The 18,231-nt window shown below is 30.9% G+C and overlaps 1 protein-coding gene across 1 annotated transcript in view; it reads right to left on the reverse strand.

Annotated features, from left to right (window-relative positions):
* Positions 1-2,820: 2,820 nt before the first annotated feature.
* Positions 2,821-18,231, reverse strand: part of astn2 (astrotactin 2) — a 574,772-nt gene continuing 559,361 nt past the window's right edge. Inside the window, exons 21-23 of the mRNA XM_073951693.1 lie at positions 12,426-12,526; positions 9,784-9,967; positions 2,821-3,223 (exon numbers count right to left, since the gene is read on the reverse strand). Of these exons, the coding sequence (XP_073807794.1) occupies positions 2,986-3,223; positions 9,784-9,967; positions 12,426-12,526 (523 nt within the window). The 3' untranslated portion in view covers positions 2,821-2,985. The remainder of the gene's footprint in view (positions 3,224-9,783; positions 9,968-12,425; positions 12,527-18,231) is intronic.

Consider the following 18,231-nt stretch of genomic DNA (forward strand, 5'->3'; position numbering starts at 1 on the left):
AATTAAAAATAAACATAGAAAATATAAATAATATTAATAATAAATCAAATAAAATATAATACAAAAAATACACATGCAAATTTGTATTACATTCATATTAAGATTATTCGACCTCATTGCTGTGACAACAAACATTTTTGTATTGAATAAATTTAAATTAAATAAAACACAAAATAACATACGAAATAAATAAAAATAAATAAAATACTAATAAATAAATAATTTATTAACTGTAATCATTTAAAGTTAATGAATTAAAAATAAACAATAAATATAATTAATAAAAAATAATAAATAAATAAAATATAACTAAAATAATATAATTAGATAACTAAAATAAACATTAAATGTAATCAAATAAAAGTAATAAATTAAAGATAAACATAAAAATACAAATATTATTAATATTAATTAATAATTAATAATAAATATAGTACAAAAATTACACATGCAAATATTCGACTTTACTGCTGGGATAACTTTATAATTTTTGTATTAAATAAATTAAATTAAATTAAATTAAATTAAATTAAATTAAATTAAATTAAATTAAATTAAATTAAATTAAATAAATTCAAAATTCAAAATTCAAAATCAGTAAACATAAAATAAAATAAAATAATTATAAATACATTTATTTTTAAATGTAATCAATTAAAATGAATACATAAAAAATAAACATAAAAGATAAATAATAATGTAAAATATAATACAAAGATTACACACATAAATTTACACTGCATTCAGACTGAGATTATTTGACCTCACCGCTCTGATAATTTGATACTTTTTGTATTGAATAAAACAAAATAAATTCAAACATAAATAATAAATAAAATAAATAAAAATAAATAATTTATTAAATATATAATAAATGAAAATAAATAATAAGAAATAAAATTAAATACAATACAAATTTACATGCCTAAATTTGCACTGAATTCATATTGAGATTGTTCAACTTCCGTTGTGTTAGATTTGCCAGCAAACATACCATAAGCACAGTTTTACCTTGATTTAATAGATAGTTCACATATTTTAAATAACTCAAAGAAAACATTTTGAGATTCTATATACATATTTAATAGACCCCCCACTCCCCCCACCCACACAAAAGTCATATTCACTTATTACATACTGCATTTACAATTGTATGTACAATAGCATAAGTAACTATCACGATGAATATATTATGGAATATAGCAACGTACTGAAAACGTGTTGAGGCTAAAGTCTTACCATTGGAAACAACACACTGTTCCCAGACCAGCTTTTCTGCATGATGTTTTCTTTAGTAGCCAATCAGGATTCAGTTTGATGAAAACTATGGCTCTGATTGGCTCATCTCTTTTCTTTGGACACTGTAAAGAAACATTCGTTCGGCTACAGATCAAATGCGTGACAGGACTATACTTGTTCTCCAAAGCATTTACTGTGACCCCAATAACAGTTTTTTTATTAATTATGGCAAAACTATTAAAAAAGATTGCTAGAATCAATGTCAAAAAGGGTTGAATAGAAAAGAAGGATTACCGCCGTCCTCGTCCCGCTTGGCTAGATATTCCAAGAGATATGTTTGCAAAATGAGTATCAGGGAACCTGGTTTTTGGAGATCTGCAGCACCATGCAGGTAAATTCTTACATTCGCGAAAAAAGTCGACCGAAAACTGACGTCCTTACAAGGGAAAGGATTATTAAAATAAAAAAGGAACTAATAAATAAAGCTGTCTTCTATTATCCGAGGCTCTCTGCATTTGGAAAACTCCAAAATAATTAAGTTAAATTAAATTAAATTAAATTAAATTAAATTAAATTAAATTAAATTAAATTAAATTAAATTCAATTCAATTCAATTCAATTCAATTCAATTCAATTCAATTCAATTCAAAATAAAACAATCAGTAAATAATACCAAAAATACTAAATAAAAACATTAGGAGATAAAAATATATATAAAAAAAATTATTTAAATTAGGTTAAGTTTGAATTTAAATTAAAAGTAAAATAAAAACAAATCAATAAATAATAAGATAAATAAAAAAATTAAAAACAAACAGATAAAAATCTTAAATAAAACTTAATAAATAATAAATAAAATTAAATTAAAAATAAATAAGTATATAATAAATAAGTTAAAATGAAAAAGAAAATAATTTACAAGGAAAATAAAACAAATATTGAAAAACAACTAAATAAAATAAAATAATAAATAAATAAACAAACAAACAGATAAATAAATAAATAAATATAGTAAAATATAGTAAAATAAATAAAATGAAAGAAATTTAAAAATTAATAAAATAAAATAAATAAAAACTAATAAAATACTTAAATTGAATATAAATAAATAGAAATTATGTACAATAAAATAAAATAATAAATAAATAAAAACTTTTAAAAAATAAATATAAAAATAAAACAAAATACTAAAAATGTATTCAGCAAATAATAAATAAGATAAAATAAATAACAAAATAATAAAGTAAATATATTTCAGAAAAATAAAATTTTCATTAAAAATAAAATAATAAACAATTAAAAATAAATAAAATGTCAAATAAAGAAAATAGAAAATTATGAATAAAACAAAATAAAATAAATTAAAATTACTAAAATAAAAAATTAATAAAAACTAATTAAAATAAATATAAAAATACTAAAAAAGAAAAACGAAAATAATAAATAAAAAAATAATAGAATAAATAAATTTTATATAAATAAAATAAACATTAAATACAATGAAACAAAAAAAAAACAAATAAATAAACATATGATTATAAAAATGTATATAAAAATACAAAACAAATTAAATGGAAAATAATGAGCAAAACAAAACTAGATTATAATAATGAATAAAAATAAAATATAAATAAATAAAACAAAATAAAAACAAACCAAAAGCTCTTCTGAGTCTCAGAGTCTGCAGGATGTAGGAAATCACTGGAGCCTATAAAGACAGCAGTTTGAGTCCGAGCATCTCCAGTCTCATCGTAGCTTTGACTTGCCGTAAATGTTGCGCTGCACTGAAATCAGCTTCTCCAGACACACCAGTCGGCTCTCATGAAGCGCACTGTGCCACAGAGAGCTGCTGGGTCGGGAGTCTTCATTTCGGCACAGCAGATACGGGACACTTTCTGTTCGGCTCTGGATGAAACCGCTGCGCAGCAGCGAGCGGCAGAACAGGCTGATCCGATCCGTGCGCTTCAAGATCAAATGGGCCTTCCTGTGGTCAGCAGAGAAACAGTGTCAGTGTGAAAAATCATGCTGTGCGTTATCATAAGTTGTTTTGTTAGATAAGCCGCAGATTCGGCCTCAGTACAGAATAATCTACTGGATATGCACAAATATAATATTGTAAATCTTCCTATAGTAAATATGAATTTAAATGAGAGATTTGTGAGGGATGTACTCATATATGTGGAGCACTGTATCTACAGTATAGGAATATGTTTGATATTATTATTTCACCCATTTTCAGATTTAGACATTCTATTCTATTCTATTCTGATTTGTTCTGTTCTGTTCTGTTCTGTTCTGTTCTGTTCTGTTCTGATCTGTTCTGTTCTGTTCTGTTCTATTAATTTAATTTAATTTAATTTAATTTAATTTAATTTAATTTAATTTAATTTAATTTACAGAAACCAAAAGGCAATAATAATAATAATAATAATAATAATAATAAATTATATTAAACTGAATAAATTAATGCAAAGCATCTAATTTAAAGAACTTATTGAAATTGTTTTATGTTCATGGACATGTTTTTTTCTGCATTTATTTTACAAACAATTTTTTTTACTTTTTGTCTCGAAAATATTAAGACATTTATTTATTTATTTATTTTATTTTTATGCTCTTTTTTTATTTGATGATGATTTAGTGATTTTTTATCCACCTGCACCATGCAGGTAAAGCTGAGGTTCTTTGCATTTGTAAAACTTTAAAATAATAATAAAAATTAATTTAAATTACAAATAAAATAAAAATTTAACTAAACATAAATACATTATTAATAACAAATAAATAAATATCAATACTTTAAAATAAAAAAATAAATAACAATAAATAAAATAAAAATAAAATAAAATAAATAAATAGATAATAAGATAAAATAAAATAGAAAATAATGAATAAAATAAAATAAAAATAAATAAAAAAACAAACTAATAAAGTAAAAATAAATAAAATATACAATAAAAATACAAAAATAAAATATAATATAAAATAAATAAAATGTAAAAAAATACAATATAAATAAACAAAAAACAAATAAAATAATACAAATAAACTAGAAATGAAATAAAATAAATGAAATAAAAATAAAATTATAAACAAAAAAATAAAAAAATAATTAAAAATGAATAATAAAAACTATGAACAATACAATAAAATAAATAAATAATAAAATTAACAAAACAGAAATAAAATTATACAATAAAAATGTATGTATATAAAAAAATATTAATTAAATAAATAAAACAAAAAACACAATAAACAAAAATAAATAAATAAAATTAAACACAATAAAAAAGAATGATCCAAATACTATTTTCAGTCTCAGAGTCTGCAGGATGTAAAAAATAACAGGAGCCTTTAAAGACAGCAGTTTGAGTAATTTGAGTAATATATTAAAACATTTATTTATTTGAATTTGCATTTTTTGATAATTTAATGATTTTATTTTCTCATGATTTTAATGAGCTAATAAATAGGAAAAAACATGCAGTACATTATTTCCTTAGAATCTTCAAGCTCACAATATGATACAAATCCACTTTAAAAAGAACTTCCTTACACAACATAACCTATTATAAGACAAACATTACTTGCTTCCTAAAAAACACAACATGATATTGCTAAAGCAAAGCCTGTGTTGATACTCATAAGGATTATTGGCCTCTTACGAGAAGAGGAACTGCAGTGTAATTGGTGGTCTCTGTTTCATTCCAGAGCACAGATTACACAAACACTCAGCCAGAGTTTAGGATGGCAAACTCCTGGAGCAGGGGCCGGCGTGAGGGAAAAACACACACACTCTCCACTAAAACTACAGTACATCAGCACCGACAACATTTAATTGTGCATCAGTGTACAATGATAAAGCAATCTGATACTTACAGGCAAATCATAATATGCTCTTCCTGTTGTTAATATAGTAGTGCTTGTTATAAATCATGTACCAGTGCACTTCATTATTTTGTAAAAAAAAATAATAATTTGCCGTCATAATCTTTTATCAAAAACCAAAACCTTCCATACTGAATTAAAATTATTATTATTGTTATTTTTTTTTATTACTGGTCATGGGATTTCTTTAGGGCGGAGCTATCATTTATTTAGGGCGGAGCTATTGTAACCCTGCCGGTCCTACACCAACTAAGCCGCTTCAAGCTGGGATCGAACTGGCAACTTTCCGCATGGTAGTCGGTTGCTCTAACAAGGAAGTTAAACACTGTGGCCTCCAGCATCTGCCGCTAGAGCACATTTAGTGGTCAGAGGAGTGAGGTTTACCTGCACAGCACTTACTAGCTGGCCTCTGTTAGACTATCAGTCACTTAGAGTGCGGTTATCATTTCTTTAGGGCTGAGCTATCGATCATTAAGGGCGGGGTTATCATTCCTTTAGGGCGGAGATATCTATTATAAAGGGCTGGGTTATCATTTCTTTAGGGCGGAGCTATAGGTAATTTAGGGCGGGTTATAATTTTTTTTTAGGGCTGAGCTATCTGTCATTTATGGTGAGGTTATCATTTATTTAGGGCGAAGCTATCGATCATTTAGTTCAGGGTTACCATTTCTTAAGGGTGGAGCTATCAGTCATTTAGAGCGGGGTTATCAGTTATTTAGGGCAGAACTATCAATCATTTAGGGTGGAGCTATTAATCACTTACGGAGGGGCTATCAGTTATTTAGGGCAGAGTTATCAATCATTTAGGGAGGGGCTATCAGTCATTTAGGGAGGGGCTATCAGTCATTTAGGGAGGGGCTATCAGTCATTTTGGACGTGGCTACCAGTTATTTAAGGAGAAGCTATCAGTTATTTAAGGCGGGGCTATCAGTCATTAAAGCAGAGCTATCATTCATTGAGGGTGGGGCTATGAGTCTTTCGGGGCATAGCTATTAGTAATTTAGGGAGGAGCAATCAGTTATTTAGGGTGGAGCTATTAGCCATTTAGGGCGCAGCAATCGAACATTTAGGGCAGGGCTATCAGTCATTTAGGGCGGGGTTATCTTTCTTTAGTGCGGGGTTATCTTTCTTTAGGGCGGGGTTATCATTTCTTTAGGGTGGGTTTATCTTTCTTTAGGACGGGGTTATCATTTCTTTAGGGCGGGGTTATCTTTCTTTAGGGCGGGGTTATCATTTCTTTAGGGTGGGTTTATCTTTCTTTAGGACGGGGTTATCATTTCTTTAGGGCGGGGTTATCTTTCTTTAGGGCGGGGTTATCTTTCTTTAGTGCGGGGTTATCTTTCTTTAGGGTGGGGTTATCATTTCTTTAGGGTGGGTTTATCTTTCTTTAGGACGGGGTTATCATTTCTTTAGGGTGGGGTTATCATTTCTTTAGGGCGGGGTTATCATTTCTTTAGGGTGGGGTTATCATTTCTTTAGGGTGGGTTTATCTTTCTTTAGGACGGGGTTATCATTTCTTTAGGGCAGAGCTATAGGTCATTTAGGGCGGGTTACAATTTTTTTAGGGCAGAGCTATAGGTCATTTAGTTCAGGGTTACCATTTATTTTGGGCGGAGTTATCAATCATTTAGTTCAGGGATCCCATTTTTTAAGGGTGGAGCTATCAGTCATTTAGAGCGGGGTTATCATTTATGTAGGGCAGAGCTATCAATCATTTAGGGAGGGGCTATCAGTAATTTAGGGCGGAGCTATCAATCATTTAGGGTGGAGCTATCAGTCATTCAGGGCAGAGTTATCAATCATTTAAGGAGGGGCTATTACATATTTAGGGCGTGGTCATCTGTCATTTAGGGCAGAGCTATCAGTCATTTAGGGAGGGGCTATCAGTCATTTAGGGCGAACTATCAATCATTTAGGGCAGAGCTATCAAAAATTTAGATAGGGGCTATCAGTCATTTAGGGAGGGGCTATCAGTCATTTAGGGAGGGGCTATCAGTCATTTAGGGCGAACTATCAATCATTTAGGGCAGAGCTATCAAAAATTTAGATAGGGGCTATCAGTCATTTTGGGAGGGTCTATCAGTCATTTAGGATGAGGCTACCAGTTATTTAGGGAGGAGCTATCAGTTATTTAAGGCGGGGCTATCAGTCATCAAAGGCAGAGCTATCATTCATTGAGGGTGGGGCTATCAGTCTTTCAGGACATTGCTATTAATAATTTAGGGAGGGGCTATCAGTTATTTAAGGCGGGGCTATCAGTCATCAAAGGCAGAGCTATCATTCATTGAAGGTGGGGCTATCAATCTTTCAGGACATTGCTATTAATAATTTAGGGAGGGGCTATCAGTTATTTAGGGCGGGGATATAATTTCTTAATGCCGAGGCTATCAGTTCTTTATGGCAGGGCTATCAGTTCTTAAGGGTTCTTATCTCATTTCTACTCTTCCTTTATCCGTTTATCAATATTTTGCCATTTTACTAGCATCACCCATCTTTAAACAAGTCAATCAGTTTTCAAAGGATAAAATTATGCACTGTCACACATTTTTTTTAAACTAATTTTAGGAGCATTTCAAGTGGATATACATCATGATAGAGGAAAAAAAGTTTCACATATTTTACAGGCCTCTCTCATGAATGATGATGAACACGGTTGTATTAGCATAAACACAACCCTGATTGACATACAGTTTACTGATTCCTGTAAACTGGGCCCGCCCATGACTTTTTAAGGACACTACCTTATTAGCATAAATGTATAGACCCCGTAGCCCTGCATTCACTAAATGAAAGTTTTTTGAAACCAAACTGCTTTCGATTTTCCCCCCACAAGCAGCAGCTCATTTGCATTTAAAGAGACACAAAACATTTCCCAGAGATGGGTTGTGGCTGGAAGGGCATCCGCTGCGTAAAAACTTGCTGGATAAATCGGCGGTTCATTCCGCTGTGGTGACCCCGGATTAATAAAGAGACTAAGCCGACAGGAAAATGAATGAATGAGACACAAAACAAAAAAACAACAACAAACAAACAGCATGTTATATTTCTCATGGAAAATAAGAAAAGGTAAACGTAATATAATAGTAGGGGTGTAAAAGTACACGCTGGTAAGGGTCTTTCATTACAGTGTCTAGCTTTACATCTTCACTGACTGAATCAATATTGACTCTGAAACCCCAAGATCAATCATTTAGTCTCTGGCGTTTCAGCTGATGTGTGAAGGAAACTTCACTCCACATTATATAGCACAGCTCCTGTCCAGTCACCACAAGATTTGTGTTTTGCTACTGTCAATAAGAAACAAAGGCTCGTCTTTCATATTGTTTCCAGTCTATCAAGAAAGTCCTCTCATAACTGCTGTTGTTGTGGCTCAAATCGCTGTATATGCACCTCAGTTTAAACAGCAGTAAGTCAACAGCATAACTCTTTCCTCTTTACTACTACTTAAAGCACCAATTAAATATGAATGACTATCACATGTAAACTAATTACATAACACCAGAGAATTGGCATGGCTATAATATTAGAGCAAATTAATTGCATTTACATTAATCAATAGTAAAAGACTGAGCTTTACCTGACACTTAAAGAAATATAATTATATTTAACCGTAACATATTTGTTGAATGGAGTCTAAATCAGATCATAATGGCATTGTGATAATGGTGAATTTTATCATATCGCTAGCTGCTTCATATATACAGTTGAAGTCAGAATTATTAGCCCTCCTTTGAACTTTATTTTATTTTTTTAAATATTTCCCAAATGATGTTTAACAGAGCAAGGAAATTTTCACAGTATGTCTGATAATATTTATTTTGTTCTGGAAAAAGTCTTATTTGTTTTATTTAGGCTAGAATAAAAGCAGTTTAAATAAAAAAATGAAAAATAAAAACATTTTAGGGACAAAATTATTAGCCCCTTTAGGCTATTTTATATTCAATAGTCTACAGCAGGGCTATTCAATCGGTGGCCCACGGGCCGAATCCAGCCCCCGAGGCACTTGTGTGGCAAGTAGCCGTGTAATAAGCAGGATAAAGTACATCCAGACGTTATTTCTTTTGTTTTTTTTGTTCACAGATCAAAGCATATATAACAGTGTTCATGTCAAGCTGCCAATAAGCTTGTCGGGTTTTATTCCCCACATATCATTTGTCTAAATATTATATGCCTTATAATATTGATATGCCAATAATCTGCCAAAAGTGTAAGCAAAATAATCTTGTTTTTTACTATAAAGTAAGATTATTTTAGCCCACCCTGTTGACCAATTATATTGCTTGTTTTAATTGAGTTTTGACTCAATATTTCTGAGAACAAGACAATATTTATTGCTTGTCTAAAAACGCTTTCTGATTTAAGATTTTTTGAGATATTTGCACCAAAACAAGGCTAAAATTCAAAGAAAAGCTTTTTTTTTTTTGCAGTCTATGGCAAATTTAATGTCTTGATTTTTGCAGCATAATACTTTTTAGGTCATAAAACTCTTACAATAACCGCTACTAACACTCTAGTTATTTTTTCCAATGAATATTTTAATGAGTGTCATACCAAAAATGAAAGCTACGAGTTTTTAAACTACAGTGCAAGATTAAAATGCATTCGACTGTTCTCAGAACAGAATTAAATGAGATTTGGGAGATGCAGGTAGAGTACCTGGGTCCGAGCTCATCTTCACTTCTCCACACAAAGTCTCCAAACTTCTCATAGTGTGAGTTGTAGTGATGCTGAACGCGATACAGCAGCGGCGGAGAGATCTCCATCAGGGTGTTATAGGCCGTCTGCTGCTCCTTTCCACTCGTGTAGCCATTATACAGGTTGTAAACTTTGTCTGCGATCTCTGTGAGAGGACAAAATACTGAAAATTGGAAATCTAAACTCAACATTTTAGCTAGATCACCTGAAAGTTTTTAGTCAATTTATGGGTTAAACATGACATTAAACATAAACAGATTTTATTGATTGGTTATTGACACGTTTTGTGAAACCTTGGGAAAAAGAAATACACTTCAGCATATAAACTGCACATTAAACAGGACTGAAATTATAACTATGTGCTTTTTAGATTTATATTACAAGCTTTTAGCTGAACAGTAGAGTGTATTTGTTATGTATTGCATGAGTTTATTTTTAATGCCTAATTTGTCCAATTTAATAACTAAATAAAACAGTTAGCATTGCAATCAAAGTGAAGAAATGCAAATATTCCCATTATCAACTCATCCTCAAGTGATTTCCAAACCTATATGAGTTTCTTTCTTCTGCTGAACACAGAAGGAGGAATTTCGAAGACAGCCGGAAACCAGTAACTATTGACTTGCATAGTAGGACATGCAAATACAATGGACGTTTTCTTTTAAATTGATTTGCTTATGTTCAACAGAAAGAAACTTGTAAAGGTTTGACGCAAGTAAATGATGAATAAATGAAGACAAAATGTTAGGGGTGAATTATCCCTTTAAGATGCTTAATAAGTTATTCAACAATTTAACATAAGCGTACTCCGTGTATGATATCAAAACAACAATTGAAATGGACATTACAAAGTGCAATGCTGGCTGTTTATTATTCAGTATTTTGGTACTACTCAAAATAAAATAAAAAATTAAATTAAATTAAATTAAAAATTATATAATAAAAAAAATAAAAATATAAAATATAAAATATAATATAATATAATATAATAAAAAATAATATAATATAATATAATATAATAATATATTTAATAAAATAAAATATATAATGTAATATGATATAATATGATATAATATAATATAATATAATATAATATAATATAATATAATATAATATAATATAATATATCATAATATAATATAATATAATATAATATAACATAACATTATATAATACAATATAATATAATATAATATAATATAATATAATATAATATAATATAATATAATATAATATAATAATATATTGAATAAAATAAAATATATAATGTAATATGATATAATATGATATAATATAATATATTATAATATAATATAATATAATATAATATTATATAATATTATATAATATAACATAACATAATATACTATACTATTATATTATATAATATAATATAATATAATAATATATTTAATAAAATAAAATATATAATGTAATATGATATAATATGATATGATATAATATAATATAATATAATATAATGTAATATAATATAATATAATATAATATAATATAATATAATATAATATAATATAATATAATATAATATAATATAATATAATATAATATAATATAACATAATATAATATAATATAATATAATATAATATAATAATATATTGAATAAAATAAAATATATAATGTAATATGATATAATATGATATAATATGATATAATATAATATAATATAACATAATATAATATACTATAATATAATATAATATAATATAATATAATATAATATAATATAATATAATATAATATAATAATATATTGAATAAAATAAAATATATAATGTAATATAATATGATATAATATGATATAATATAATATAATGTAATGTAATATAATATAATATAATATAATATAATATAATATAATATAATATAATATAACATAATATAATATAATATAATATAGTGGAATAACTGCACACTTTAAATCATTTATTAAGCATTAGCAAATAGTCAATCATTAGTAAAGCATTAACTCTACATTAATATATGTTAGTAAGCCATTTATAACAACATCTAGAGTAGAGATGCTGAACTCTTCACTTTTAAGCTTATGTATAATGTGTCTAATGATCGTGTTGTCATACTTTGTTAATGATTCATTTTTCACTACTAAGTTATGTATTGCACTATTACAAAGCAGTTATTTTAGAGTAGCAGGTGGTTTTTAAGATCATCCAGAATGCTTAAATAATTATTTGCTAATGCTTAATAAATGATTTATAGTGTGTAGTTATTATCAAGTGTTCTCTTTCTATTATAATTTGTACACATTGTGCTAAAAGTGCACATTTAATGAAACAATCTAAGTGCAGCTTTTTTCCGCAACCGAAATAGAAGCAAAGATAAGATTTCCTAACACGCTTTGATCATTTCTTTGAGTTTTGCACTTCTTTCCTTGGACTGAACTTTGTGTTCTGCTCTTTTTTTTCTTCTTGTGATATTGATTCGCGAGTGCCGTGATTCATCCTGCTGCAGACTCAGAGCTGTGAATTCTGCTCTAGGAAAGTCTCTGGATGACGTAATGCTTAACAGGCAGACTCAGATAGAGTGCCATGAGGATATTCACACGTGTGATGGAGTGAAGTACCTTCTGCTTTACTGTCATCCACCATCGGGCAGGAGGTGCGGACGCTCACAAAACTCACATCCGAACGACTGCCGCGACTGTCCACCGCATACAGACTGAACCTGGAGTGGAGCACAGTTAAAAGAGAGTTACAAAAGACAAGCACGTTGTAAAATATATTTGTAAGGCATGCAGAAAAAGAGTCCTGACCAAAGCACTGGAAAAATAAGTGAAAAAGCCTTTAGTAATAAAAATAAGCATTTTTATTTTTAGTTTCAAATAATAGTCATGTGAATAGAGGCTTTTTGCTGATTTTTTCTGAGTGCATTGTACTCATTATTTTTGTATACCCTTAAAAAAGAGCATCGGCACATTAATTACACCTATTTGTTTTTGGACTAAACTTTTAAGGCTCTTTAGGATTTATTTTATGAGAAAATATAATTTATATATAATATAATTAAAATAATAATAATATAATATAAATTGTTATATTATTAGAATATAATATCATTATATAAAAATAGTTTAATTATTTTTCATTCATTCGTGTCATAATTATTTGGGAAAAATGCTAGCATTTAAAGTACAAAAAAATGTATCTACAACAAAATTAATTTTGTCCTTGGTGTAAAATAATTCATTATTTAAATGTAGACGATGAAGAATGAAGAAAATGAAGAAATAAGTCAGTATTGTAAATGCAGCACTTAGGGGTATATTAGGATGTTTCATTTTTGTTGTTGTTGTTTAAACAATTTTAGAGTACAACTACAGTATAATGACCATGGTAATTACATTTTTGAAGACAGTTGTGTTTTGTCTATTTTTAGAAAGTAAAACATCTGAAGTGGAATATTATTGTTATTGTATAATTAATGAATACATTATTTAATAAATTAATCAATACATAATTATTATATTAATATATAATGAATATTATTGTAAATGATAGATAGATAGATGGATAGATAGATAGATAGATAGATAGATAGATAGATAGATAGATAGATAGATAGATAGATAGATAGATAGATAGATAGATAGATAGATAGATAGATAGATAGATAGATAGATAGATGGACGAATGAACGGACGGAGAGAAAGATAGATAGATAGAACGATGATGGATGGATGGATGGATGGATGGATGGATGGATGGATGGATGGATGGATGGATGGATGTATGGATGGATGGAAGGACGGACGGACGGACGGACGGACGGACGGACGGACAGATAGATAAGATAGATAGATAGATAGATAGATAGATAGATAGATAGATAGATAGATAGATAGATAGATAGATGGACGAATGAACGGACGGAGAGAAAGATAGATAGATAGAACGATGATGGATGGATGGATGGATGGATGGATGGATGGATGGATGGATGGATGGATGGATGGATGGATGGATGGATGGATGGATGGATCGATGGATGGATGGATGGATGGATGGATGGATGGAAGGACGGACGGACGGACGGACGGACAGATAGATAAGATAGATAGATAGATAGATAGATAGATAGATAGATAGATAGATAGATAGATAGATAGATAGATAGATAGATAGATAGATAGATAGATAGATAGATAGATTGATAGATAGATGGACGAATGGACGGACGGAGAGAAAGATAGATAGATAGAACGATGATGGATGGACGGACGGACGGACGGACGGACGGACGGACGGACGGACGGACAGACAGACAGACAGACAGACAGACAGACAGACAGACAGACAGACAGACAGACAGACAGACAGATAGATAGATAGATAGATAGATAGATAGATAGATAGATAGATAGATGGACGAATGAACGGACGGAGAGAAAGATAGATAGATAGAACGATGATGGATGGATGGATGGATGGATGGATGGATGGATGGATGGATGGATGGATGGATGGATGGAAGGACGGACGGATGGACGGACGGACGGACGGACAGATAGATAAGATAGATAGATAGATAGATAGATAGATAGATAGATAGATAGATAGATAGATAGATAGATAGATAGATAGATAGATAGATAGATGGACGAATGAACGGACGGAGAGAAAGATAGATAGATAGAACGATGATGGATGGATGGATGGATGGATGGATGGATGGATGGATGGATGGATGGATGGATGGATGGATGGATGGATGGATGGATGGATGGATGGATGGATGGATGGATGGATGGATGGAAGGACGGACGGACGGACGGACGGACGGACGGACAGATAGATAAGATAGATAGATAGATAGATAGATAGATAGATAGATAGATAGATAGATAGATAGATAGATAGATAGATAGATAGATAGATAGATAGATAGATAGATAGATTGATAGATAGATGGACGAATGGACGGACGGAGAGAAAGATAGATAGATAGAACGATGATGGATGGACGGACGGACGGACGGACGGACGGACGGACGGACAGACAGACAGACAGACAGACAGACAGACAGACAGACAGACAGACAGACAGACAGACAGACAGATAGATAGATAGATAGATAGATAGATAGATAGATAGATAGATAGATAGATAGATAGATAGATAGATAGATAGATAGATAGATAGATAGATAGATAGATAGATAGATAGATAGATGGATATAACACACTGTGTTTGCCAACTCCACCGCAGTAAAAGCATTAAAACTGAAGGTGTCCCTGAAGGAGTGTTTCTGGCACTCTTTTTTACGAGGCTCAGACCACAGAAGCATGCGGGCAGGAGCAGGGATTCCAGGGTTTTCTGTTGCGTTGGGAAACTGCGTGCACAACAGGCAAGGAAAAAAAAAAACAGCCATTACGGCTAATAGCAGCTTAAATGGGACTCCCACTTCCTCTAATGACGGAGTTCCGTTTGGCAAAGGCAAAACACATTAAAACTGCTGCTCAGCGCTTTCTTAGACCACCCAGTGCAAACGCCAGTGAAAAACAGCCCACCGTCAGCTGGAATGAGCCCACCAGAGAAAAATCATACTCAAGTAAAGGGACCATTTCTTGCCAAAAAATGTAGTGCAAGTAGAGTAAACTGATCTGCACTAAACACTACTCAAAGCATGAGTAAAAAGTTGCCCTTATGAAAGTGCTCAAGAGTAGCGAGTATTATCTATGAAAATGATTCCATCTTAGAGATTAACATAGCTTATGGTTAAATCTAGCTGTGATGATATGCTAACTCTCAGACCCCGACTTACAAGCTAAAAGTGTTCAGCAGGTGGTGCAGCAAACCAAGCTCCTGCAGCACTGACCTAATACATGCAGTTTGTGTGTAACAACGCAATACTCTGTAGTGGTTGTTTATTAAACTGGCTCATGATTTCAATCTGCATACAGTATATATCTTCATCATCAAAGAGTATGATTCCTGAGAAACGGCAGCCCTATTGTAATCAAAACAAATGCTTCAGTTATGGCAGTGTATACTACAGTATGGCTTAGCTGATTCTGATTGGTTGATAACTGTGTTAAGGTGTGAATATGTTTTCCAGCAAACACAAAGCTTAACTTTCTATACATGCATTGTTGTCAGTAGCATGTAGTCAGACTGTATTCACAATGAAGTAAAGCCTCTCGAAATGTAAATGGCTTAAACAATAAAGGCTGTCTTGCTCTAAAAAAAACATTGCTGAATGGCTTATGAAGTTTACTGCATGCAATACTTTCCATGTTTATGCATGGAAATCATTTATCAGATTAAAGTTAAAGGCACTTTTTTGGATATTTATTTAAATTCCTTCATTACATGAAATCCTATTGAGCAGTAAACATTACATTCCTCTATTCATCCTACTAACTAACTAATCAACCAACCACCCATCTATCCTGCCAACCAACAACCGTCTAAAAAACCAACCAACCAACCAACCAACCAACCAACCAACCAACCAACCAACCAACCAACCAACCAACCAACCAACCAACCAACCAWCCAWCCAACCAACCAACCAACCAACCAACCAACCAACCAACCAACCAACCAACCAACCAACCAACCAACCAACCAACCAACCAACCAACCAACCAACCAWCCAWCCAACCAACCAACCAACCAACCAACCAACCAACCAACCAACCAACCAACCAACCAACCAACCAACCAACCAACCAACCAACCAACCAACCATCCATCCAACCAACCAACCAACCAACCAACCAACCAACCAACCAACCAACCAACCAACCAACCAACCAACCAACCATCCAWCCAACCAACCAACCAACCAACCAACCAACCAACCAACCAACCAACCAACCAACCAACCAACCAACCAACCAACCAACCAACCAACCAACCAACCAACCAACCAACCAACCAACCAACCAACCAACCAACCATCCATCCAACCAACCAACCAACCAACCAACCAACCAACCAACCAACCAACCAACCAATCAACCATCCATCCAAAAAACCAACCAAACTTCCAAAAAAAACCCAACCAACCAAGTAACCAACCATTAAAAAAAAAAAAAAAAACAACCAACCTTCCAAAAAACAACCACCCAACAATAAATAAATAAATAAATAAATAAATAAATAAATAAATAAAAAACAATCTAACCAACCAACCATCTAGAAAGAATGACCAACATTCAAAAACAACCAACCAACCAACCAACCAACTAAAACACCAACCATTCAAAAAACAAACAAACAACCAACCATCTAAAAACCAATCAACCTTCCAAAAAAACCAACCAACCACTAAAAAAACAACAACAAAAAAAAAAACAAACAGACCAACCAACCAACCATTCAAAAAACAAAAAACAACAACCAACAAACCAACCAACCAAACATTAAAAAAAACAACCAACAAACCAACCAACCAACCATTCAAAAAAACAACAAAAAAAAAAAAACAACAACCAACAAACCAACCAACCAACCATTAAAAAAACAACCAACAAACCAACCAACCAACCATTAAAAAAAAAAAAAAAAAACAACAACCAACAAACCAACCAACCAACCATTAAAAAAAAAAAAACTAAAAAAAACAACAACCAACAAACCAACCAACCAACCATTAAAAAAACAACCAACAAACCAACCAACCAACCATTAAAAAAAAAAAAAAAAACAACAACCAACAAACCAACCAACCAACCATTAAAAAAAAAAAAAAAAAAAAAAACAACAACCAACAAACCAACCAACCAACCATTAAAAAAAAAAACAAAAAAAACAACAACCAACAAACCAACCAACCAACCATTAAAACAACAACCAACAAACCAACCAACCAACCATTAAAAAAACAACAACCAACCAACTAACCATTAAAAAAAAAAAAACAACAACCAACAAAACAACCAACCAACCATTAATAAAAACAAAAACCAACCATTAAAAAATAAATCAATAATCTATAAACCAACCAACCTTCCAAAAAACAACCAAACATTTATAAAAAAACAATCTAACCAACGAACCATCTAGAAAAATTTACCAACATTCAAAAAACAACCAACCAACCAACCAATTATCCAACCAACCAACCAACCATACAAAAAACAACAACAAGACCAACCAACAAATAAATAACCAAAAAAAAATAAAAAATTAACCAACCAACCATCTAGAAAAATTAACCACCATTCAAAAAACAACCAACCAACCAATTAACCAACCAACCGACCAACCAACAATTCATCCAAAAAAAACACACCAAAACAACCAACCAAGTAACCAACCATTCAAAAAAACAACAACAAAAAAAACCAACCAACCAACCAACCAATTAACCAACCAACCGACCAACAAACAATTTATCCAAAAAAAACAAAAAACAAAAAAAA

This window comes from Danio rerio, chromosome 5 (assembly GCF_049306965.1).
Source record: "Danio rerio strain Tuebingen ecotype United States chromosome 5, GRCz12tu, whole genome shotgun sequence".
NCBI lineage: Eukaryota > Metazoa > Chordata > Actinopteri > Cypriniformes > Danionidae > Danio > Danio rerio.